We start from the raw sequence: 26637 nt of genomic DNA on the forward strand, positions 1-26637 counted from the left end.
TAGAGTTTAAAGTACATGTATTTGACACTCCTATGGTTTGCCCTTCATCTTGCCAGTAAAGAATAAAGTACAGCTCTATTGCCACAGACTTGTTCTAGTATGCCACCTTCAACATAAATACCACTAGTTGAGATTTTTATAAATTTTGAGAGGAACTTTGCCTTTCCTCTGATAATCTTGAATTAAGTAAAAGATCTCCATTGGCAGGGTATGATCAGTCATAAATGTCCCAATGAAAAGGAACAATGAAAAAAGAGACAAGTATCAAGAAAACCATGCTATGTTCAACACTTGGAACTTATACAAGTAAGGTCAACTAGGCACTCAAATCGCTGAGTGTTTTATTAAACAATTACTGAAATTGTATATGTAGAAATCTATAAGCATTTAATTATGACTGGTTTTCAATTTTTCCTGTGAATGTGAGAATCTGTACTTGCAGAAGTATGGCTTATATTCCATGAGATGTAACTGAACTGTATGAATCTTTTCTTTTTTTTGTACAAATTACATAAACAAGCACATATATGTTTTAAACATAAATATCATGGTTAATAGCTTATGTTTCTACTTAAATGAACTTGTGTGAAGGAATTCTAATTCATTGGAAAATAATTTAGAGTTTCCCCCAAATATATAATTTAAATAATTTAATAACACATTTCATAAAAATCTTTTGTGTGTAAATTTAATAACAGTAATATTAATAAGCACCTTCTAGCCACCAAAACACTGTGAATAAGCTATGAAAGGGAGACAAATTTTCATATCATAATTTCTATTTCAAAATCTTTATATATAAATCCCAATCTTCTGTTTTGGCAAATAGGGGTTAAGGGTTAATGGATTCTCCCATTCTAGAATGTTTACAAAGTAAAATTTATAGTCAAGACATAAATAGGTAAGCTTCATACCTAGAATTAACTTATTGTAAAATATGTCACTGAGCTAACAGTCTTTGATAAATACAAATTAAAAGTATACTTAACTTGAGAACAACTAATTATCAATACAATTCAGACCTAGGATAGTGCCTTTCTTGGGATATCATATTATTGAATTCCTTCTGATATCTTATTTACATGCCTCACCACTACCAGTTGATAATACTAATATAAAGCCCAACAGAGTGATGTGTACTGATAAACATTGCTCTGCTTGAGACTTCATTGGCATAAGTGTATTTTAAATGTCACTTCTTAGTTGGCCTTTCTAGGAAGCTATCTATACAAATGAAGAAAAAGAGCATTAAACAGAATTTCAAAAGAAATCAAACACTGGCTTCTTATGATGACATGTTGAAGAACAGGTTCAGAAATGAACACTTTGGTTGTAATATAAAATGAGCTACAATTAGTATTTCAGACTTTCTTTTACAAGTTTAAATGGATATTATATTCAAAGTAAAAAAAAACATTCATAAACATTAAAGCCTATTACATAAAACTGGCAGCAATTAAGTTTATTTCTTAGTGTTTCTATATAAATAATTAACTAATTGTTTTCTCCTTATTCTGCAAAACCAGATAGTCAATGCAATTGATCTCAAATTTAGGATTTTTTAAAAAAATATTCATACATATACAAAGTAATTTTAATACCTTTGGAAAATTTTAAGACTAGGAAAGAACAATTCTAAACTCATATATTTTACTATTATAAAGTTCTAAAACATTAAACGGTTTTTCTTCTTAAACCAAGTAAGAATAACAATGTGCAGAGAAAGATAAACAATTTTGCTCTGCAAGCAAGTAATTATACTTCAGACTGGAATTGCATTTGAATTTGATATTTTCTCCCTACAAGAGAACCAGGCAGAAGGGAATCCAGGTGAAACTAATAAACTGCCAGGTGCTTTCAAACAACTTCTTTTCATACAGGAACTTCTAAACAATCACAGTATTATGTGGGTGGGTATCTTTTCCTTCAGTCTTCTTCTGACAGACTCAGTGAAGTTAGATAGAGAAGATCTGTATTTGGAAGCAAAGGAGAAAGAAACATATAATAAGAAACGTTATCTAGCAAACCAATTTACTCATTCTTAATTTCTTTTTATAGCCAATTAATTATGAAAATTTGCTAAGGTTTTTAGTGCTGAAATTAACTTCATATTTACTTACCTTTCAATATAAGTACAGCATTGTATTTCTTTAGAAGTCTGAACTTATGCTATTAAAGAGGGTTTTATGTTAAATTATTTTTCATCTAATAAACTTTCTTTACTCAGTGACCCACACTGGTAGTCTTAACTATTTTTAAAAAACATTTTGGATATTGATCCTAATACTTACACCCGCTAAGAAAGTTACTGGGATCAAATCAAAGATATCAGGACCCAAATCTTAATTAGGTGTATTTTATCTAACTCATAAAATTGTCCCCAAAAAAGACAAACATTTTGTCTTTTCTTTGTATGATATAACTTATATGTAGAACCTAAAAAATACAACAAACTAGTGAATATAACAACAACAACAAAACAAACTCATGGATAAAGAGACCAAACTAGTGATTACCAGTGAGGACAGGGAAGCAGAGAAGGGCAAGGTGGGGATAAGGAGGTCAAGAGTTACAAACTATCATGTATAAAACAAACTACAAAGATATATGGTACAACACAGGAAAATATAGCTAATATTTATAATAATTATACATGGGGCATAAAATTCCAAAATTGTGAATCAGTATATTGTATACCTGTAACATACATAAACTATAATTCAATTTTGTAATTTTATTTTTTATTTATTTATTTTAACTGGAGGCTAATTACTTTACAATATTGTGATGGTTTTTGCTGTACATTCACATGAATAAGCCACGGATGTACATGTGTTCCCCATCCTGAACCTCCCTCCCACCTCCCTCCCCATCCTGTGCCTCAGGGTCATCCCAGTGCACCAGTTCTGAGCACCCTGTCTCATGCATTGAACCTGGACTCGTGATTTATTTCACATATGACAATATACATGTTTCAATGTTATTCTCTGAAATCATCCCACCCTTGCCTTCTCCCACAGAGTCCAAAAGTCTGTTCTTTACATCTGTGTCTCTTTGCTATCTTGAATATAGGGTCATTGTTACCATCTTTCTAAATCCCATATATATGCGTTAGTATACTGTATTGGTGTTTTTCTTTCTGATTTACTTCACTCTGAATAATAGGCTCCAGTTTCATCCACCTCATTAGAACTGATTCAAATGCATTCTTTTTAATGGCTGAGTAATATTCCATTGTGTATATGTACCACAGCTTTCTTATCCATTCATCTGCCAATGGACACCTAGGTAGCTTCCATGTCCTAGCTATTGTAAACAGTGCTGCGATGAACATTGGGGTACATGTGTCTCTTTCCCTTCTGGTTTCCTCAGTGTGTATGCCCAGCAGTGGGCTTGCTGGGTCATATGGTGATTCTATTTTCAGTTTTTAAAGGACTCTCCACACTGTTCTCCATAGTGGCTGTACTAGTTTGCATTCCCACCAACAGTGTAAGAGGGTTCCCTTTTCTCCACACCCTTTCCATCATTTATTGTTTGTAGACTTTTGGATAGCAGCCATTCTGACTGACGTGATATGATACCTCATTGTGGTTTTGATTTGATTTTCTCTGATAATGAGTGATGTTGAGCATCTTTTCATGTGTTTGTTAGACATCTGTATGTCTTCTTTGGAGAAACATCTGTTTAAGTCTTTGGCCTATGCTTTGTTTGTGTCACTTATTTTTCTGGAATTGGGCTGCAGGAGTTGCTTGTATATTTTTGAGATTAATTCTTTGTCAGTTGCTTCATTTGCTATTATTTTCTCCCATTCTGAAGGCTATCTTTTCACCTTGCTTATAGTTTCCTTCCTTGTGCAAAAGCTTTTAAGTTTAGTTAGGTCCCATTTGTTTATTTTTGCTTTTATTTCCATTACTCTGGGAGGTGGGTCATAGAGGATCCTGCTATGATTTAAGTCAGAGAGTATTTTGCCTATGTTTTCCTCTAGGAGTTTTATAGTTTCTGGTATTACATTTAGATCTTTAATCCATTTTGAATTTATTTTTGTGTATGGTGTTAGAAAGTTCCATTCTTTTACAAGTGGTTGACCAGTTTTCCCAGCACCACTTGTTAAAGAGATTTGTCTTTTCTCCATTGTATATTCTTGCCTCCTTTGTCAAAGATAAGGTGTCCATAGGTGCATGGATTTATCTCTGGGCTTTCTATTTTTATAGTTCAATTTTTTAAAATGGTCCTGAGGAATCTTAGTACTATAAGACAATTTAGTACTAGAATAGTACTAATTTTAGTACTATTAGACTATTGCTTAGGACTTAGTATGGAGAAGGCGATGGCACTCCACTCCAGTACTCTTGCCTAGAAAATCCCATGGACGGAGGAGCCTGGTAGGCTGCAGTCCATGAGGTCGTGAAGAGTTGGACATGACTGAGCGACTTCACTTCACTTTTCACTTTCATGCATTGGAGAAGGAAATGGCAACCCACTCCAGTATTCTTGCCTGGAGAATCCCAGGGATGGGGGAGCCTGGTGGGCTGCCGTCTATGGGGTCGCACAGAGTTGGACATGACTGAAGCGACTTAGCAGCAGCAGCAGTAGCACTTAGTAATGCATTAGACTTAGAAAGCAATGGATTTAGAAAAGGCAGAGGAACCAGAGATCAAGTTGCCAGCATCCACTGGATCATAGAAAAAGCAAGCGATTTTAAGAAAAACATCTACTTCTGCTTCATTGACTATACTAAAGCCTTTGATTGTGTGGATCACAACTAACTATGAAAAATTCTTAAGAGATGGGAATACCAGGCCACCGTACCTGCCTCCTAGGAAACCTGTATGCAGGTCAAAAAGCGATTTCAAATCCTAAAAGATGATGCTGTTAAAGTGCTGCACTCAATATGCCAACAAATTTGGAGAACTCAGCAATGGCCACAGGACTGGAAAAAGTCAGTTTTCATTCCAATTCAAAGAAGGGCAATGTCAAAGAATGTTCAAACTACTGCACAATTGCACTCATTTCACATGCTAGCAATGCTCAAAATCCTTCAAGCCAGATTTCAACAGTATGTGAACTGAGAACTTCCAGATGGACAAGTTAGATTTAGAAAAGGCAGAGGAACCAGAGATCAAATTGCCAATATCTGTTGGATCATAGATAAAGCTAGAAAATACCAGAAAAAAAATCTACTTCTGCTTCATTCACTATGCTAAAGCCTTTGACTGTGTAGACCACAACAAACTGTGGAAAATTCTTCAAGAGATGGGAATATCAGACGATCTTACCTGCCTCCTGAGAAATCTGTATGCAGGTCAAAAAGGAACAGTTGGAACTGGACATTGAGCAATGAACTGGTTCCAAATTGGGAAAGGAGTACATCAAGGCTGTATATTGTCACTCTGCTTATGTAACTTACATGCAGAGTACATCATGAGAAGTGTCAAGCTCAATGAAGTACAAACTGGAATCAAGATTGCTGGGAGAAATACCAGTAACCTCACATATGCAGATGACACTACCCTTAATGGCAGAAAGTGAAGAGGAACTAAAGAGCATCTTGATGAGATGAAAGAGGAGAGTGAAAAAGCTGGCCTAAAACTCAACATTCATGGCATCCAGTCCCATCACTTTACGGCAACAGATGGGGAAACAGTGACCGATTTTGTTTTCTTGGGCTCCAAAACAACCGTGGATTGTGTCTGCAGCCATGAAATTAAAAGATGCTTGTTCCTTGGAAGAAAAGCAGATAAATTACTTTGTCTACAAAGTCCATATAGTCAAAGCTATGGTTTTTCCAGTAGTCACGTACAGATGTGAGAGTGAAAGTCGCTCAGTTGTGCCTGACTCTTTGCGACCCCATGGTCTAGACGGTCCGTGGAATTCTCCAAGCCAGAACACTGGAGCGGATAGCCATTCCTTTCTCCAGGGGATCTTCCCAACCCAAGGATCGAAGATGTGAGGGCTGGACAATAAAAAAGGCTGAGAGACAAAGAATTGATGCTTTTGAACTGTGGTGCTGGAGAAGACTCTTCAGAGTTCCTTGGATAGCAAGGAGATCAAACCAGTCAACCCTAAAGGGAATCAACCCTGAATATTCATTGGAACAACTGATGCTGAAGCTGAAGCTTAAATATTTTGGCCACATGATGCAAAAAGCTGACTCATTTGAAAATACGCAGATGCTGGGAAAGATTGAGGGCAGAAATAGAAGGGGCAACAGAGGATGAGATGGTTGGGTGGCATCATTGACTCAATGGGGTTGAGTTTGAGCAAACTCAGGAGATAGTAGCCTGGCATTCTACAGTCCATTGGGTCACAAAGAGTCAGAAACAACTGAGTGACTGAATGACAACAAAAGCAATGCATTTTAAATATATGGTAGAGCAAAATATAACTAATTTTCACTTAGGAGTAAAATTTCATTGTGGTTTGGATTTGCATTTCCTGATTATTGGAGACTGTTGAGAATCATTTCATATGTATGTGGCTATATATGTATATCTTCTGAAAAACGTCTATTCAGGTCCTCTGCCTATTTTTTAATCAAGTTATTTGTTTTTCTTTGTTTCTGACGTTGAGTTGTATGTTCAGTTCTGTTCAGTTCAGTTGCTCAGTCGTGTCTGACTCATTGTGACCCCATGAACTGCAGCAAGCCAGACCTCCCTGTCTATCACCAACTCCCAGAGTTTACCCAAACTCATGTCCATCGAATCGGTGATGCCATTTAACCATCTCATCCTCTGTTGTCCCCTTCTCATCCTGCCTTCAATCTTTCCCAACATCAAGGTCTTTTCAAATGAGTCAGCTCTTCGCATCAGGTGGCCAAAATACTGGAGTTTCAGCTTCAACATCAGTCCTTCCAATGAACACCCAGGACTGATCTCCTTTAGGATGGACTGGTTGGATCTCCTTGCAGTCCAAGGGACTCTGGAGAGTCCTCTCCAACACCACAGTTCAAAAGCATCAATTCTTCTGCACTCAGCTTTCTTTATAATCCAAGTCTCAGATCCACACATGACTACTGGAAAAACCGTAGCCTTGACTAGACGGACCTTTGTTGGCAAAGTAACGTCTCTGCTTTTTAATATGCTGTCTAGGTTGGTCATAACTTTCCTTCCAAGGAGTAAATGTCTTTTAATTTCGTGGCTGCAATCACCATCTGCAGTGATTTGGGAACACCAAAAAATAAAGTCAGCCACTGTTTCCACTGTTTCCCCATCTATTTCCCATGAAGTGATGGCATCGGATGTCATATTCTTAGTTTTCTGAATGTTGAGCTTTAAGCCAACTTTTTCACTCTCCTCTTTCACTTTCATCAAGAGGCTCTTTAGTTCCTCTTCACTTTCTGCCATAAGGGTGGTGTCACCTACATATCTGAGGTTATTGATACTTCTCCCAGCAATCTTGATTCCAGCTTGTGCTTCCTCCAGCCCAGCGTTTCTCATGATGTACTCTGCATATAAGTTAAATAAGCAGGGTGACAATATACAGCCTTGACATACTCCTTTTCCTATTTGGAACCACTCTGTTGTGAGTTGTGAGTTCTTTGTATATTTTGAATATTACCCTTTATTGCATTATCCTTTGAAAAATATCTTCCCCCATTGAGTAGGCTATATTTTTGGCTTGTTTATAGTTTCCTACAATGTGCAAATTTTTTTTAATTTGATATGGTCCCATTTGTTTATTTTTCATTTTGTTGCATTTGCCTGAGGAGACAGATCCAAAAAAATATTGCTAAGACTGATGTCAAAGAGCATACCATCTATTTTTTTCTTCTAGGAGTTTTATGGTTTCAGGCCTTACACTTAAGTTAATTTTTTATATGATGTCAAAAGTAGTTTTTTTTTTTTTTTTAGAGTAGTATATTCCTTTTTTTGACTATAGTATATTTAAAAAATAGTATATTTTTTTGCATATAGCTGTCCAGTTCTCCTAAATTGTTGAAGCAGCTCTCTTTACCCCATTGTAAACCCTTGCCTCCTTCATTGTAGATTAACTGGTCATACGTGTATGAGTTTATTTCTGGCCTCACTATTTAGTTCCATTGGTCTATGTGTCTGTTTTTGTGCCACTACTATACTGTTTTGATTACTGTGTCTTTATAATAGAGTTTGAAATCAGGAACCATTATCTGCAAGCATTTTCTTCTTTCTCAAGATTGTTCTGGTTATTTAGGGTTTCTCACGTTTCCATAGAACTTTTAGAATTATTCGTAAGAAAAATGCCATTGGTATTTTGATGGGAATTGCATTGACTCTGTAGATTCTCTTGGGTAATGTGGTAACTTTAACAATATTAATTCTTCCAGTTCATGAACATGGTATATCTTTCATTTGTATTAATCTTTACTTTTTTTTAAATCAATATCTTATAGTTTTATGAATATAGATTTTACCTTCTTACTTGCATTTATTCCTAGGTAGTTCATTCTTGATGGAATTGTAAATAGGATTGTATCCGTAATTTCTCTTTCTACTAACCCTGCTGCTAAGTCGCTTCAGTCGTGTCCGACTCTGTGCGACCCCATAGATGGCAGCCCACCAGGCTCCCCTGTCCCTGGGATTCTCCAGGCAAGAACACTGGAATGGGTTGCCATTTCCTTCTCCAATGCATGAAAGTGAAAAGTGAAAGTGAAGTTGCTCAGCTGTGTCCGACTCCTAGCAACCCCATGGACTGCAGCCCACCAGGCCCCTCCGTCCATGGGATTTTCCAGGCAAGAGTACTGGAGTGGGGTGCCATTACCTTCTCCGTCTACTAACCCATATAAATGCAGTAGATTTCTGTGTAATTTGTATCCTGCTACTTTATTGAATTCATTGATGAGTTCTAGTAGTTTTTATGATATCCTTAGAATTCTGCATATAGCATGGGTCCCAAGCCTCTGGGACCTAATTCCTGATGATCTGAGGTGGAGCTTTATTTTTATACATAATAATAATAGAAATAAAGTGCACAATAAATGTAATGCACTTGAATCATTTTGAAACCTCCCACCTGAAGTCCATGGAAAAACTGTCTTTCACAAAACACATCCCATGTGCCACAATGGCTGGGGACTACTTATATATAGCATCATCTCATCCACAGGCAGTAACAGTTTGATTTATTTCTTTCCAAATTAGAATCCTTTTATTTCTTTTTTTGTCTGAGTGTTGTGGCAAGTACTTTTAATACTATGTTGAATTACATTAGCAAGAGTGGGCAATTTTTTCTTGTTCCTGATCTTGGAAGAATGCTTTCAGCTTTTCACTGTAAAGGAAAAGCTCTAATTTTGTCATATATGATCTTTATTATGCTTAGGTATGTTCTCCCTATTCCCACTCTTTTGAAACTTTTAATCAAAAATATACCCTGCACTTTGTCAAAAACTCTTGTTCCACCTATTGAGAAAGGCATACAATTTTTATTCAATATGTTAATGCAGTTCTATTATATTGATTTATTTGTGGATATGGAACCATCACTGTGATAAATCCCACTTGATCATGATGTGTTATCCTTTTACTAGATTGTTGAATTTGGTTTGCTAATATTATGTTGAGAACTTTTGCATCTATGTTCATTAGTGATATTGGCCTATAATTATTTTACTTTTGGTGTCTTTTTCTGACTTTAGTAAATAGATGGGTAAACAGTGGAAACAGTGTCAGACTTTATTTATTTATTTATTTTTGGCTCCAAAATCACTGCAGATGGTGATTGCAGCCATGAAATTATATACTTACTTCTTGGAAGGCAAGTTATGACCAACCTAGATAGCATATTCAAAAGCAGAGACATTACTTTGCCAGCAAAGTTCCGTCTAGTCAAGGCTATGGTTTTTCCAATGTCATGTATGGATGTGAGAGTTGGACTGTGAATAAAGCTGAGCGCTGAAGAACTGATGCTTTGTTGGAGAAGACTCTTGAGAGTCCCTTGGACTGCAAGGAGATCCAACCAGTCCATCCTAAATGAGGTCAGTCCTGGGTGTTCATTGGAAGGACTGATGTTGAAGCTGAAACTCCAATACTTTGGCCACCTCATACAAAGTGTTGACTCATTGGAAAAGACTCTGATGCTGGGAGGGATTGGGGACAGGAGGAGAAGGGGAGCACAGAGGATGAGATGGCTGGATGGCATCACCGACTTGATGGACCTGAGTTTGAGTGAACTCCGGGAGTTGGTGATGGACAGGGATGCCTGGCGTGCTGTGATTCATGGGGTCACAAAGAGTCGGACCCGACTGAACGACTGAACTGAATTGAACTGATGATACTATGGCTTCATAGAAAGATTTTCAGTGTTTATTCTTCAGTTTTTTAGATTACTATGAGAAGAGAGTTGTTAACTTTTCTTCAACTGTTGGGTAGAATTCACCTGTGAAGGCCTCTGGTCCTAGACTTTTGTTTGTTGGGAGTTTTTTGATTACTGATAAATTTGATTACTTGTAATTAGTTTGTTCATGTTTTCTATTTTTCCTTATTTAGTTAGTCTTATGAGACTGTACATTTCTAGGTATTTATACATTTCTTCCACGTTGACCATTTTATTGGAGTATCATTGTACATAGTAATTTCTTATGAGTCTTTGTATTTCTGTCTGTGGTGTTGGTTGTATCTGCTACCTTTTCATTTCTAATTTTATTTATTTGGGCCCTCTTTATTTTTTTGTTTTTTCCTTCATGAGTCTGGCTAAATGTTTATTAATTTTTAAAAAAATCTATTTCACTTATCTTTTTTATTTAAAAATTTTGTCTCTATTTAATTTATTTCTGCCCTAATCTTTATTCTACTTTTATTCTTCATTTTTTTCAACTAATTTTGGGTTTTTATTTTCTTCTAAATCCTTCAGGTATAATGTTAGATTATTTACTTGAGATTTTTCTTGATTCTGAGGTAGGTTTGTATCACTATAAACGTCCCTCTTTGAACTGCTTTTGCTATGTCCCACAGATTTTGGATAATTACATTTCCATCTTCTCTGTCTCAAGGTATTTTAAAATTTCCTCTTTGATTTCAACAGTGACTAACTGTGTTTGCTTAGTCATATATTGTTTAACCTACATATGCTTATTGGAGAAGGCAATTATGGTTTCTTGCATTTTTTTTTCCCCTTCTTATAGGTGATTTCTTGTCTCATACCATTGTGGTTGGAAAAGTTGCTTGATGATTTCAGTCTTTTTAAATTATTGATTTTTGTTGTTGTTTTGATTTAGCATATGATAGGTACAATGAAGCCCTGTGCCACAACAACTGAGCCTGCAAGCCACATCTACTGAAGCCTGCACACCTAGAATTCATGCTCCACAAGAGAAGCCACTGCAATGAGAAGTTCACTCATCACAACTAGAGAAGGCTCACCTTCAGCAACAAATAGCCAACACTGTCCAAAAACTAATTCATTAATTTAAAAAAAGGCAATATTTTTCACATTGATCTCCAAATTAAACATACTGCTATCCAAGTCACAGCTGACTTTTTGCAGAAACTACAACCTAATGTTAAAATCTGTATGGGAATTCAAGGGAACTAGAATAACCAAAACAATCTTGAATAACTACAAAATTGGAAGACTCACACATTCTGATTTTAAAACATGCTACAATATTACAATAATCAATAGGACTCATAGGATTAATTCAAGGAGTGACATACAGATCAATGAAACAGAACTGAAAGTCCAGATATAAATTCTTACATTTGTGATCTACAGATTTTTGACATTAATGCCAGTAGTGCTAGGGTAATTCAGTGGGTGAAAAATAGTAATTTCAACAAATGGTGTTAGAGAATTTGGATATCTTCATGCAAAAGAAGTTGAACCCCTTCCTCACACCATACACAAAATTTAACTCTAAATATTACAGGCATAAATATAAAAGACAAAACTATAAAACTCTTGGAAGGAAATATAAATGTAAATATAAATTATTTGTGACCTTGGATTAGTCAATGGTATTTTTAATACAACACATAAAGCACAAACAACCAAAGGGGGGAAAAATAGACAAATGGAACTTTACCAAAACTAAAAACTTTTGTGCTCAAAAGACAACACAGAAAATGAAAGGACAGCTAATAGGATGGAAGAAACTAATTTTCAAATCATGTACCTGATGAGGGCTATGTATTCAAATATATAAAAGTATGGATGTGAAAGCTGGACCATAAAGAAAGCTGAGTGCCGAAGAATTGATGCTTTTGAACTGTAGTATTGGAGAAGACTCTTGACAGCCTCTTGGACTGTAAGATCAAGCCATTCAATACTAAAGGAAATCAGTCCTGAATATTCATTGGAAGGACTGGTGCTGAGGCTACTCTGGCCACATGATGTGAAGTACTGACTCACTGGAAAAGACCCTGATCTGGGAAAGATTGAAGGCAGGAGGAGAAGGGGATGACAGAAGATGAGATGGCTGGATGGCATCACTGACTCGATGGACATGAGTTTGAGCAAGCTCCAGGAGATGGTGATGGACAGGGAAGCCTGGCATGCTGCAGTCCATGGGGTCGCATTGAGTTGGACACAACTGAGCACTTAACTGAACTTTACATCTTAACTATTAAAAGACAAGTAAGTTAATTGAAAAAAAAATGTGCAAAGAATTTGGATAGACAGTTCTCTAAAGGAGATAGACACATGGTCAATGAGAACATGAAAAGATGCTCAGTATGGTTAATCATTAGAGAAATGTAATCAAAATCACTGTAATGTTAATCATCATTTAACATCCACTACTATGGCTATAATAACAACTATTGGTAAGAATATAGAAAAATTGGAACCCTTATATAATGCTGTTAGGAATATAAATTGCTGCAACCATTGTGGCAGTTCCTCTATAAGTTAAACATAGAAACACTATATAATCCAACAATCTCACTCTTGGATATATACCCCAAATACCTGAAAACATATGTACAAACAAAAACTTGTACATGAATGTCCAGAACAGAATTATTCATAATAGACAAAGAGTGACAGTAATTGACTCCCTTGCTATAGCAAGTTCTAAATAAATAAACTTTTCTTATTCTCATTGAGAAGATGTGGCAGTTTGAGGTTCCTGAGAAAGTCAGAAGGAAAGGGATCCATGCATAGATGGAGGTAACACCTTCTATGACACATAGAGGAAAAGGAGGGTTGGTGTGGGTAGAGTGGGGACTAGATTAGGTAGGAGTCTTGTTTTATACTTGGAAGCTGAGGGATATACGATGTGCTGACTTCTCTTTTCTCTATGATATGAGGCAAGGCCATCTTCTTTAAAATAATGGTCTAAAACTTAAAGTGAGTAGAAAAAGTTAGAAACAGTTATTGTGGAGTGCAATGCAGCAAGTTGACCACAGAAATGCAGGTTTTTCCAGACAATTTGGGACTGGATGAAGAATTTGAAGCATTTCCAATCCGACTGCTTGTATATTCTCCAACAGTAATAAAATGCCTGTCTGAAGACTTCAGAATTCTTCCAAAACAATGAGATGAAGACAGAGCATCAGGAAAACCTGTAATATTGGCAGCAATTATGGAAATAATGAATTATATAATCTTAGCAAAAGAAAGGGACCAGTCAATGGTCAATGCTTCATTGGAATGAGGTTGGAATAGTGACAGTGTGTGACCAAGCTCTGGATATGACAACAGGTGTGCAGGGCTGAAATCAGTAGAGGAATCCTTGGGAAAGACTGTATATTCTGCTTATTTTTCTTCTCTAATAGAATTTTAACAAAGCAAAGCAGAAGATATGTGGTTTGCCTTGTTATTTTATTTTGAGTGGTAACAGGATTTAATTTATAATTAAAATATTATCAGGGGTTTTATTTATAAATTAGCAATATTCTGAGGAACTGTAGATACACTGAAAAGATTTGGAACATTTCTTTTGATCTGTCAGTCAGTTCAGTCGCTCAGTTGTGTCCAACTCTTTGCAACCACAAGGACTGCAGCAAACCAGGCTGCAGTTTCTGTTGATAACTGCTTATAATTTTAAGATCAGGAAAGTTTAGAATTCATCTAATATTTTGATATTAATGATAATGTCAAGAGAACTGTGGCATTTAATACCATACATCACTATTAAAAAGAAAAAAAAAATACATCCAAGAATGAAATGTGTTGATAAAAAGTTGTTAATAAAAAGTTTTTCTCAAGTCACTTAAATACTCTTTTGCTATTAAGAACAGCATATTTTTCAAATATATTACTGCTATGTAATAATAAATTTTAACTGATATCACTAATTGAATAACAGAGAACAAAAAAGTTATGCTACAAAGATATTTTAGATTCCTGAACATGATAGAGAACAGGTACTCTATTTTTTGTTTTTCATTTTAATTTTTTGGCTGCACCATGAGACATGTGGGATCCACGTTCCTTGACCAGGGATGCAACCCTCACATTTTGCATTAAAAGTTCAGTCTTAACTGCTGGACCACTAAGGAAGTCCCTAGAATAGCTACTTTAACCAAATATCTCCAAAAAGAATTATTATACACTTTGTAATGAGGAAGCAGTTTCCAAAGTGAAGAAAACTCTGAAATTAGGCTTTAGTCTATCATATATATATATTTTTTCATATAGGGAAATAAACATTTATTATAATAATATATATAACTACTATATTTTATATATTTATAAATTCAGTACATTGTATGCATTATCATTAAGGCATCAGGGTCTTTATAAAAGAGCTTGATATCATCAGTAAATTAGGAACTTTAAAGATTTTCTCTGACATGATTCTTGGACACTGTAACAGGAGGGAAAGGGACAGGGCACGACTTTTTGAAGAATGACATAGCCCAAGGACACAACATAAACAGATTAGAATCAAAGGGTCCAAGATGGCAGCCAATTCGACTTTGACTAGACTTTGATCCTCAGTTAGCAAGCTAAATGACACATCCAGAGGTACCATGACAGATACAAGGCACTGTCAAAAGACCAGAGAATGGGTGATGGCCCAATTCCTGGAAATCTCCACCTCTTCCCCAAAATAGTTGGAATAATCCTCCTGTTCATTAGCATATTAAATTACTCAGCCCATACAAATTAACCACATGCCACATGCCACATTTTTCAGCTGCACTTGCCCTCTACAATGCCACAGAGGTCTGTGGAGTTTGCTTCTCTCTGAATCTGAATATATCTTCTTATGTATCACTTTTTCTCTCACTGAATTCTTTCTGTGATGAGACATCAAGAACCTGAGCTTCCTAATAAAGGAAACAAGGTGCTGCGGGTTTTGGCTAAGTTCAAGTCATGGCCACACGGCTTCGAGTCTCAAGCTGGGTTTTGGCTGGATTCAAGTACTAGCACATGGGTTCAAGCCCCAGTCTGAGGTAAACAGTTTCAACTGGGCTATGATCAAGAATACAGTAATTTTCTATATTATATTTAGTTTTGAGCAAGACATTCTACAGATATTATACTCCATTCAAGAATTCCCTATACTTGAAGCTACTTTCAGGCTATAGATGATTATAGTCTAAATGTTAGGGGCCAAGTCTTATTGTCAATGAGCTTGTATTCCAATATTAATGATTTGATGAAATAAAGTAGAATATGATAAATTCCTTTAAATAACTACTGGTAAAAATATAGTGATTGTTGAGAGTGGAAAATTATTTCAAACTATTTGGATCAGCGTGGGCCTCATACAGAAAATAGAGTTGGAAGAGAATCCTAGGGGAGAGAGGCAGAGTTTGAACCTGGTAAGATGACGGAGCCATACCTGGAAGTGCAGACACTTACAGCATAGATGTAGGGAAGCAAAAGTTCAGTTTGGCATTTCATTCAAAGATGGGAACAACAAAGGACAGAAACAGTATGGAACTAACAGAAGCAGAAGATATTAAGAAGAGGTGGCAAGAAAACACAGAACTATAAAAAAAGATCTTCATGGCCCAGATAATGACAATGGTGTGATCACACCTAGAGCCAGACATTTTGGAATGTGAAGTCAAGTGGGCCTTAGGAATCATTGCTACAAACAAAGCTAGTGGAGGTGATGGAATTCCAGTTGAGCTACTTCAAATCCTAAAAGATGATGCTGTTAAAGTAATGCACTCAATATGCCAGCAAATTTGGAAAACTCCGCAGTGCCACAGGACTGGAAAAGGTCAGTTTTCATTTCAATCCCCAAGAAAGGCAATGCCAAAGAATGCTCAAACTACTGCACAACTGCACTCATCTCACATTCTGGCAAAGTAAAGCTCAAAATTCTCCAAGACATGCTTCCTTCAACAGTATGTGAGCCATCAACTTCCAGATGTTCCAGCTGGTTTTAGAAAAGTCAGAGGAACCAGAGATCAAATTGCCAACATCTGTTGGATCATAAAAAAAGCAAGTGAATTCCAGAAAAATGTCTACTTCTGCTTTATTGATTACGCCAAAGCCTTTGACTGTGTAGACCAGGAGAAACTGTGGAAAATTCTTCAAGAGATGGGAATACCAGACCACCTTACCTGCCTCCTGAGAAATCTGTATGCAGGTCAAGAAGCAACAGTTAGAACTTGACACGGAACAACAGACTGGTTCCAAATAGGGAAAGTAGTACATCAAGGCTGTATATTGTCACCCTGCTTATTTAACTTATATGCAGAGTACATCATGTGAAAAGCCAAGTGGGACAAAGCACAAACTGGAATCAAGATTGCTGGGAGAAATATCAGTAACCTCAGATATGCAGATGATATTACCATTATGGCAGAAAGTGAAGAAGAACTAAAGAGCATCTTGATGAAAGTGAAAAAGAAAGTGAAAAAGTTGGCTTAAAACTCAACATTCAGAAAACTACGATCATGGCATCAAGTCCCATCACTATTTGCCACTTCATGGCAAATAGATAGAGAAACCATGGAAACAGCGACAGACTTTATTCTCTTGGGCTCTAAAATCACTGTAGATGGTGACTGCAGCTGTGAAATTAAAAGACACTTGCTCCTTGGTAGAAAAGCTATGGCAAATCTAGACAGCATATTAAAAAGCAGAGACATTACTTTTTCTACAGAGTTTCATCTAGTCAAAGCTGTGGTTTTTCCAGTAGTCATGTAAAGATGTGAGAGTTGGACTATAAAGAAAGCTGAGGGCCAAAGAATTGATGCTTTTGAACTGTGGTGTTGGAGAAGATTCTTGAGAGTCCCTTGGACTGCAAGGAGATCCAACCAGTCCATCCTAAAGGAAATCAGTCCTGAATATTCATTGGAAGGACTGATGCTGAAGCTGAAACTCTGATACTTTGGCCACCTGATGCAAAGAATGGACTCATTGGAAAAGACCTGATGCTGGGAAAGATTGATGGCAGGAAGAGAAGGAGACAACAGAAGATGAAATGATTTTATGGCATCACCGACTCAATGGACATGAGTTTGAGTAAGCTCTGGGAGTTGGTGATGGAAAGGGAAGCCTGACGTGCTGTAGTTCATGGGGTCACAAAGAGTTGGACCCCTCTGTGCAACTGAACTGAACTGAATGTTGACAGTCTAGCAACACTGCTGCTGCTGCTGCTAAGTCGCTTCAGTCATGTCCAACTCTGTGTGACCCCATAGATGGCAGCCCACCAGGCTCCTCCATCCCTGGGATTCTCCAGGCAAGAACACTGGAGTGGGTTGCCATTTCCTTCTCCAACGCATGAGTGAAAAGTGAAAAGTGAAAGCAAAGTCGTTCAGTTGTGTCTGACTCTTCATGACCCCATGGACTGCAGCCTACCAGGCTCCTCAGTCCATGGGATTTTCCAGGCAAGAGTACTGGAGTGGGGTGCCATTGCCTTAGACCCATGGTATTGCTGCCAGGAATGCATTATGTGTGGGGGCCTTAAACCAGTATCAGACTCTGAATGAAGTGCATGCCCTGGATAGTAGTGAAAGATCACAAGCAGATGGAAGTTCCTGAGGCGATTTCCCAATAGCCCTTGTGACCAACACCCTCCCTGCCCCTAGGGTCTGTTTACCTATGTATGTGCCTCTTAGATAAGACCCCCTGTGGCAGACCAAAACCTCACTCTTGTTCTGAATTGATCAGTCAATTTGACCCATTGCCTAGGAATCCAAAGCAAACCACCATCTGCATGCATGACGGCCCTTCTCTCTGTCTGCATTCTGCCAATTACTTTCCCATGTGGCCCCTTGAGGCATGCTGGGTGCTTGCTTCAGACCTGTGAGTAATAAACTTCTCTATTTCAACATATCTGTGGTCAGCTGTTTAAATAAGGCTCACTATTCTGTACTGTGCCCCCACTTAACAGATGTTAATTTAACAAAGTCAGAATACCCACACTCTGCCTTCAGAGAATTTCACCATGGGGTGGTGGGGGAGGGAAGGAGTCCAGTCAGTTAACACATTATTACAATGCAGTGAGTCCAGTACTTTGACAAAAGTATACAAACAGTGCTGAGAGCAAAAAATGGGCACTTAATAAAATCAGTAGGAGGTATCAAAACCAGGGAAGGTGTCTCAAAGCATGACTTGATAGTAAGGAAAAGAATAAATGAACAGAAGTGTAACTATAAAGTAAGATGTGAAGAATGGACTGACTTTAAAGTAATGGTAACAGTTCTAGCTATTATCTGTTTAACACTTACTATGTAGTAGGTATGGTTATGATAAGGTACATGCCTTTATTAGCTTAATTTTACAGGCCTGAAAGTGAAGGGAGGCTCACAAGGGATGAGTTGTGTGGCCAGAGCTAGAACTCAGGCAGTCCCTTCTTAACTCTTACCCACTCTGAGAGAGGACAAGGGAGAAGAGGTGCTCCTGGAAAGATACCTTTTGTAAAGTGATGCTTGCTAAATTATGGAAGTTCTCACTTCAGCCTCCTGAAGGCTACAGACAGTTAAGGATTTTAATCAAGATGTGACACTTTAATCAAGCTCATAAGGTATGATATTACAGTTTAAAAAGACCATATGATAAAACAAAAAATGGACTTTCTAGAAAGAGACCTGGAGGCTGGAGTGAGTAGTTAAGGTGTAGAAGTCATGCTGGAGAGTTATAAGAGGCACTGAGATAGTCACAGAGATAAAGGAAGAAGCAGGTTATCAAGTAGAAATGAAAGCCTGGGCAATCACATAGAACTGAACACTGGGGCACCGTGCTCAGAAGTTTAGGCTGGGACAGTTACATGTATATTTCACAGCACAGTGCCTAATACATGGTAATTTGGAGAACAAAGGAGAAATATTTGAGTGAGAAGAATTAAATAACCTATTTTTAGCTATTCATTCAATAACTCATCAAATATTTCTGAAGAGTTGATGACAGTTACCAGGTATATAGCTATGACCAGAGCAAATTCCTGTTCTCATGAAACTTACATTCCAACAAGAGAGGAAGATACTAATCAAACAACAAAGTAAATATATGTTATGTATGTCACATGGCATTAGGTTTTATGGAGAAAAACAATAAAAGGAAAACAGAAGTATCTTGGGTAGGGTGAAGAACTGTTTTAAGATTTTATTTTGGTACTTCTTTTTTACATAAAATATCATCAGGGAAATCCTTCCTGATGACATGACTGGTATTGGAACGGAGAGCTGAGTTATAGGAATAGCTGTGCAGAAGCCATGGCTTATATCTATATATCTACTATGGCCATGGGCTTCAAGTTTCTGCAGGGCAGCTGCGGTGACTCCAGATAGGCAGTTGGACACCCTATACAGGGCCTGAAAAGCAGAGTGATTTATTCCAGAGATGGTCAAAAAGGAGCATGGTATCACTGAAACCAAGGAAAGTTCATTCTATTATTGACACAGAGACAGCTGATGTATTCATTGGATTCAAGAAGAAGGAAGTCACTAGAGACCTTTCCCAGAATGCTACAGGAGCAGTGCATTGAAACTAAATGGGAAAAAAGGAAGTACTACTTTTTCCAAGAAATCTGATTGTGCAGAAAAGAACCTGGGTTGGTCACTAAAGAGCACCATGGGATAAATGGCACACCTTTTTTTCTTTTTTTTTAAAAAGATGAAATAGATCAGTTTTAACATATTGAATCTGCTGGGGAAGAAAGGGAGTAATTGTTGGATCGAGGTTCCTGAGATATGAAGAGATTACCCATAACCAAGAGAGAAATCTCTTAATGAAAGGCCAGGAAGGGAAAACAGGACATTACGCAGATGTAGATGCATGTAGTTTGAGGGCAGGGTCCAGTTTGAACCTTAATTATCTCCATTTTCTCTGGGAAGAGGAATTATCTCTTGCTGTGAGTTGGATAAGGATTTCAAAAAGTTAAAGGGAACTAGAGGTCATTAAAGGTTTGAAATATAACCAGATGGGATTGAGAGATACCCAAAAGTAAGAAGAGTTATTTCCAGAGAGCCCTGCTAATGTGGAGACAAAGTGCTCCACTGAAGTGGAGATTCCGTGCTAAAGGCAGAAGTTGGCTTTTGGATAAGCCAAAGACTGAGAAGGGCCACACAAGACAGAAAGGTTTGGAGGTAGAACAGAGATTTGGTAGACGTGGATGGGGGATCAGAAGCCCATGACTGTAAGTGATTAAGAATAAGGCAGACAGAACCAAAGTTGATCACACACAAGAGTATTTGGGTGTGGAGAAAGCATACCAAAGCCCCACTGTGGGAGTGGAATGAAATAATACAAATGAACCTATATATATAAGATAGACTCACAGACATAGAAAACAAATTTATGGTTTACAAATGGGGGACAAAATGAGGAGAATGAGGATTAACAGAAGCAACTACTATACATAAAATACATAAGCAACAAAGAACTATATCCAGTAGCTTATAATAATTTACAATGGAAAAGAATCTGAAAAAAATTTATAACTGAATCACTTGGCTATACACCTGAAACAAACATACTATTGTAAATCAACTATGATTCAATAAAATTGTTTTATTAAAAAGCAGTTTTATTAACTGTTTTATTAAAAATACAGAACTATAAACACTTGTATTTGGATGGCAATCAAGGGTCTCAGTTTAAATTAATGTGTTAATTTACCTTTAATGTGTTAATTTAGCTTTACCAAAACTATTTTCATAGCCATTACCTCTGAGAAAAGAGCATGGATGATAAGGGAGTGTGAAAGTATTTTACTTTTGATTTGATATTCTTCCAGACTGTTAGAAAAAAATATTATACCATGAATATATATTATAATTATTATTAAAAAGCTAGAAAAAGTATGTGTTAACAAGATGTGTAGTTACCTTTGCATATACTATCAATAAAATCAGGCCTATAGCAGGATGACACTGTTGGAAGTGGATATCAAGAGTCCAAAGCCCCTACCTCATTTTCACTTTGTAGCGCTGACATCAACCTTTGAATTTGGATTTCCTGACACCCTTCTTTTGCTTTCCTTCACTCTAATTCACTTACAGCTGAAAGTGTTGCCAAAGTATTTTTGAGAAAAAAGAATATCAAGAAAATAAATTTTATATTGAATTAACTATTTTAATTAACTATTTATTTATATTTAATTAACTATATTAATTTTTTTATTTAATTAACTCAACTATTAGGAAATCTATCTCACTGGGGGTCTTTGAAAAAGACTCTGGAAGAAGCAAAAATAGAGTGAAGATAACATGGCTTTCCCATCAAGTGAGCTGAAAGTCTAAACCACTCTAAAGGGTTAATTTGTAAAAATTCAAAGTCAACTGTTTACTTGACCTGTCCTTTTACAATCTTCCTTAACCCTAACCGAATCAAGTCAAGACAGGTGATTTTATCTAAAGCATGTAGAAAACAAAGTGGACCAATGAAGGAAAGTTCAGCCTCAGAGTTCCACTACAAATATTTATAGCATTTTATCCAGTTGTCAAAGTATCTTTGTTGTAAGACATATGAAAAACATGCAAATATTCAGGATAGTGAGAATCAGGCTATGAAACCTGAAGACAACACTTAGAGCACTGGTTTGGCAAGATCTTGGGAAAGTATCTTTTTTTTTTTTTTTTTTTTTTAACAACAAAATTATTGAAGTATAGTTGGTGTATACTGTTTTAATTTCTGCTGTACAGCAAAGTGACTCAGGAATATATATATATTTCTATTCACATTATTTTCCATTATGGTTCACTGGATATTGAATATAGTTTCCCACGGGGAAATTATCTTAATGTTTCTCTTTCATTGGCTGTTATACTATCACTGGATTCCAAAATGTGACTTTTACACATTCTTCAAAGAACTATAGCTTAAACGCAGGACTAGCCTAAACACTGAGAAAATGGATGCTGTAACATGAGCAGTTCTTTAAAAGGATTACCTACCTTTTGTAAAGTATTGCCATTATTAAATGTTTTATATGGCTTTCAACTTAGGTTTCCCTTTGGTTTACAGATTTAGTTTACAGGTCAAAATCTTCCTTAACTTTGACAGTTCAAATTTCACTACTCTATCTTATTTACCTACAGCCCTAGTTTTTATGGCAGGTGGTTTGTGGAGAAAGCCAATACAACCTGTGACTTACTAAAGGGCTTTTGTTTGCATTTGTGAGGCATCTTTTCCTGAACATGCAGGAATTTCCTGGCTACTGTGAGACGCCTCTTGTTACTTTCAAAAAGTCCTGGAAAAATCTTGAACTTCCATTCCTTCTAAGCACAGATTTTACCATTATTTATTTGAGACTGAAATTCATTATCAACACACACCAAGGGATTTTTAATATATAAAAAACTTTTAAAGCATGCTTTAGTTTCTACTAATTGGCTGATCAAGAACTTCCTCCTGTATTTTTCTGGATTTTGCGACCAAATTTATTTTTCATATTTTGATAGTAAAGAGTAACTTGTTACAGATGCAGGTGTAGAGACTTTGGCTTTTTATCTCAGCCCTCTTGATAAATGCTTATTACTGAACTGCTCTTTCTTTATGTAATGCTCTACTACAGTCTTCACTGGTTTGAAAAGCATGTATTACATATTAGCTACAGCAATCATTTATTTATTTATTTTTGGCTTCAAAATCACTTCAGATGGTGACTGCAGCCATGAAATTAAAAGATGCTTACTCCTTGGAAGGAAAGTTATGACCAAACTAGACAGCATATTAAAAAGCAGATGCATTACTTTGGCAACAAAGGTCCATCTAGTCAAGGCTATGGTCTTTCCAGTAATCCATACTGATTTTTCCAGTATGGATGTAAGAGTTGGACTATAAAGAAAGCTGAGGGCCAAAGAATTGATGCTTTTGAACTGTGGTGTTGGAGAAGACTCTTGATAGTCCCTTGGACTGCAAGGAGATCCAACCAGGCCATCCTAAAGGAGATCAGTCCTGAATATTCATTGAAAGGACTGATGTTGAAGCTGAAACTCCAATATTTTGGCCACCTGATGTGAAGAGCTTACTCATTTGAAAAGATCCTAATGCTAGGAAAGATTGAAGGCGGGAGAAGAAGGAGACAACAGAGAATGAGATGGTTGGATGGCATCACCCACTCAGTGGAGATGCATTTGAGTAAGCTCTGGGAGTTGGTGATGGACAGGGAGGCTGTCCATGGCGTGCTGCAGTCCATGGAATTGCAAAGAGCCGGACACGACTGAGTGACTGAACTGAACAGCAACCATTATTCCCCTGAATGAATAGTGCCATAAATGCTCCAGTCCACAGGCCAAATTAATAGACTAATTTAGCAATTGCCTGTGTTATGTTAACCAGGCTGAAGGAAATTTCTATGACTTTTTTTTAAAAAAAGATATACTTCATTAGAATTGAAGAGCTTAAAATAATTACAATGGAATGTCAATTTCTTATTTTTGTATGAAGTTATTTAAACTTGGGTGATGTTTGAAGTTAACTGATTCAAACAACACTACTGGTGATGGTGGTGGTGTAAAATCAGGAACAAAATTCTATTCAGAGTATATCCTTAAAAATGCAACCATCAATATTAATTCTATTAGTGAAGCTGGAAAACTGCTATGTCATTAAGTTGATTTCATATCTGAAAATAAATATTTTCAGGAAGAATATACTACTAAATATTGAGGTTAATACATCATCCATTTGATGGAGCTGGGAAAAGTTGTCTAAATGTTTTCAAGCCTAGAATGGTGTTCATGGGAAATATGCTTGTTCTGAATAACATAGGGAGATATTCAGATTTTTTCAAAACACTAGTTACAGATACATCTATTATTAACTAAATTCTCCTGCTGCCTGATTTTTTAATTATGAAAATTTTCAAACACACAAAATAGTATTAATCCTCATATAACTATCACTCAGATTCAACAGTTATCAAGATTTTCCTGCATTTTCCTCATCCATCCCATCAAATTATTAGAGCAATTCCCAAATATCATTTCATTTCTCTGTTAGTATGCAAACCATAGTATGCATTACTTCAAGGGACATCACAGTAAAGTCATTATCACATATTCAAAATATGAACAAACATTCTCAGGTATAGCTGATCTGGAACACTGCCAAAATGTAAACATTGCCAAAACCATTTTCCATTAGAAATACCTCAGGGGAAGGGCACTCGTGAATGGAGAGGCATACATCTCCTCTGAAGGCAGTTGTGTCTGTGCAATTTTCTTCTCATTGCCAAATTAGCTGGGGAGGGGGAGGACGGAAGGAAAATGTTAGAGCATTTACAGAAAATTAGTTGCTGTTTAATCTGAAGATTGTGAGGGAATATTCTGGATCCAAATTATGCTGTGATTATCTGCTATCTGTTCATATATGATTGTGATATAAAAAATTAATGGGATGTAAATGCATGGCAGGTATTCCTAACAGTTTATATTGATGCTGGGATCTAATAGTAAAATTCTCCACCTACATGACTTCTTTCTAAATACTCCTAGACCTTTTAGTTTATGTTGTGAATTAAGCACAAATATTTCACAAGAATATTTTCCAAATTGTTCTCTAATTTTAGAAGGGAAACAATTTGAATAGCAATTCAATTGCTATAAACAGTAAGAAGGGATCATCTGTTTCCAGAGTTGCTAATTTGAAACATTTTTCTTATTTATGTAAAAAGGGCAGATCAAGAGACCTCATTTGAACTAATCTCCGTGATCTAACTTCTGGTTAACTAAAAGGCAGAAACTGAATGTTTAATTAGTTATGCACCATTTTCTGTTGTAAATGGATAAGTATATTATCAAGGAAATAATCTAACATATTTGGATTTCTATGTTATCATCTCTCTATTTAAATTAGGTTTGGCTTTTTTCCTTAAAAAACTGTCTAATTTATTTTTTTTTAATCTGCCAGTGCTTTGAACTCCTAGATGTTTAGTTTTGAAGTAAAAACACTTTAAAATAACTTTGTTTACTAAGTTCCTATTAAGAACAACAGAACAGATATAATCTTTGAAAAATGTGTCAAGTAATTTAATATTATCCTGACCATACACAGTTTTGACTTTTTGTTTGTTTGTTTGTTTGGCTCTATAAGCATACTACTACTACAAATGGCACTTTTTAAAGTGACACATCTAACTATATATCTAGAAATAACTCTTTTTACTTATAAGGACAATGTAACTATGATAGTTTGGGGATCGATTTTCTTTGAATTTAGAAAAAACAGTGGTAGAATATTTGTCATCATTTTAAAAGCCAGCTATTATTTTAAAATATCCAAATAACAGACCTAACAGGATAGAAAACATACTTCTGAACTCCTACACACTCACTCCCAACCCCCTTCAACCACCGACCCTCCCTTCCACCCCACCTCCCCCCTCCCCCCTCCCCCACCCCATCCCCAACAAGCACACATCTAAGTGATTTTCAACAGAAACACAGTCAGGCTCAGAAGCCCATTCACACAAACAGATATGAAATCAAGTTACTCCTTTACAAATGGGCAAAGTCCTACCTTGTCTTTGTCCGTGGATAAGTAGAAGACTCAACATAAAAATAACAAATAGAAGAAAGAACTGGTGAAATCTCATTTTTCTGCCAATCCACAGTGGAGCTAAAGCTCACAAGGTAACCCCTCTTTGAATAGTCTCTGTGGTATCTGTGTGGCTCTCCTCACATTCTAAAGACAGACCTCAGAGCACAGCTTGTTGTGTTCTCCAGAAAGGTTAATGATCACAGCAGAGAAGGTTTCTGGTGCTGTGAGGCGGTCAGAGCCCCTTAGGCCCCAGACCCCTCCTCCACCCGCCTCTCCGGCCAAGGCCACACCCCTTTATTTCCATAAGTAAATATTGGTGATGCCAAGAGTCCAGGATTTGAGTGGAAATGTCAGCTGCCAGCCCCTGGGAGAGGCTGCCTGAGTCTGATCAGGCTGTGGGGAGTGTGTGCAATAACACACTGGCTTGGCCTCCTCCCTCACTATTTACATCTGTTTACACTTTGCGTTGTGCACATTGGTGCCATATCCAGAAACCCAGAGGAATGACAGGACGTCTGTTTTTCCTTTCAGAAGGCATTATGAAGCTCTAATTTAGACCGTCGAATGCTTTGTGGCAAAGCAAGTGCCGAAATACTTTATCTTTTCCAAACCTATTGCAAAGTGGTGACTGTTTGCCCCAAGTCTCAAAATAGCTTAATCTATGAGGGTTTACATCAATAAACATTCTTAGAATTTAGAATGTTCTGAAATAAATCAGAATTTTTTTTTTATTCTATAAAGTGCCGTTTCTAAAGTAATGCAGATAGTTTTCATCTGCAGTACACCCAGGATTTTAAAAAAGGAAGTTCAGCCAAGCCATAAACTTAT

General features: G+C 36.7%; 1 protein-coding gene across 1 annotated transcript; it reads right to left on the bottom strand.

Moving 5' to 3' along the window:
* APELA (apelin receptor early endogenous ligand) lies at positions 1 to 26064 on the bottom strand. Its single transcript, XM_027543677.1, has 3 exons — positions 25789 to 26064; positions 24421 to 24510; positions 1 to 1970 (listed from the first exon to the last, which is right to left on the bottom strand). Exons 1-2 carry the CDS (start codon positions 25862 to 25864, stop codon positions 24422 to 24424), a joined length of 165 nt encoding a protein of 54 aa, XP_027399478.1. The 5' UTR covers positions 25865 to 26064; the 3' UTR covers positions 1 to 1970; position 24421.
* Between the last annotated feature and the right edge of the window lie 573 nt (positions 26065 to 26637).

Source organism: Bos indicus x Bos taurus, chromosome 6 (assembly GCF_003369695.1).
Source record: "Bos indicus x Bos taurus breed Angus x Brahman F1 hybrid chromosome 6, Bos_hybrid_MaternalHap_v2.0, whole genome shotgun sequence".
Lineage (NCBI taxonomy): Eukaryota > Metazoa > Chordata > Mammalia > Artiodactyla > Bovidae > Bos > Bos indicus x Bos taurus.

What these genes read in the sequence shown, in the direction of transcription:
- APELA (XM_027543677.1), bottom strand. Translation starts at nt 25,864, where the DNA reads ATGAGATTTCACCAGTTCTTTCTTCTATTTGTTATTTTTATGTTGAGT. An exon ending in TATCCACGGACAAAGACAAG is followed by an intron (nt 24,511 to 25,788) that starts GTAGGACTTTGC and finishes CCCCCTCCCCAG; the next exon opens with CTAATTTGGCAATGAGAAGA.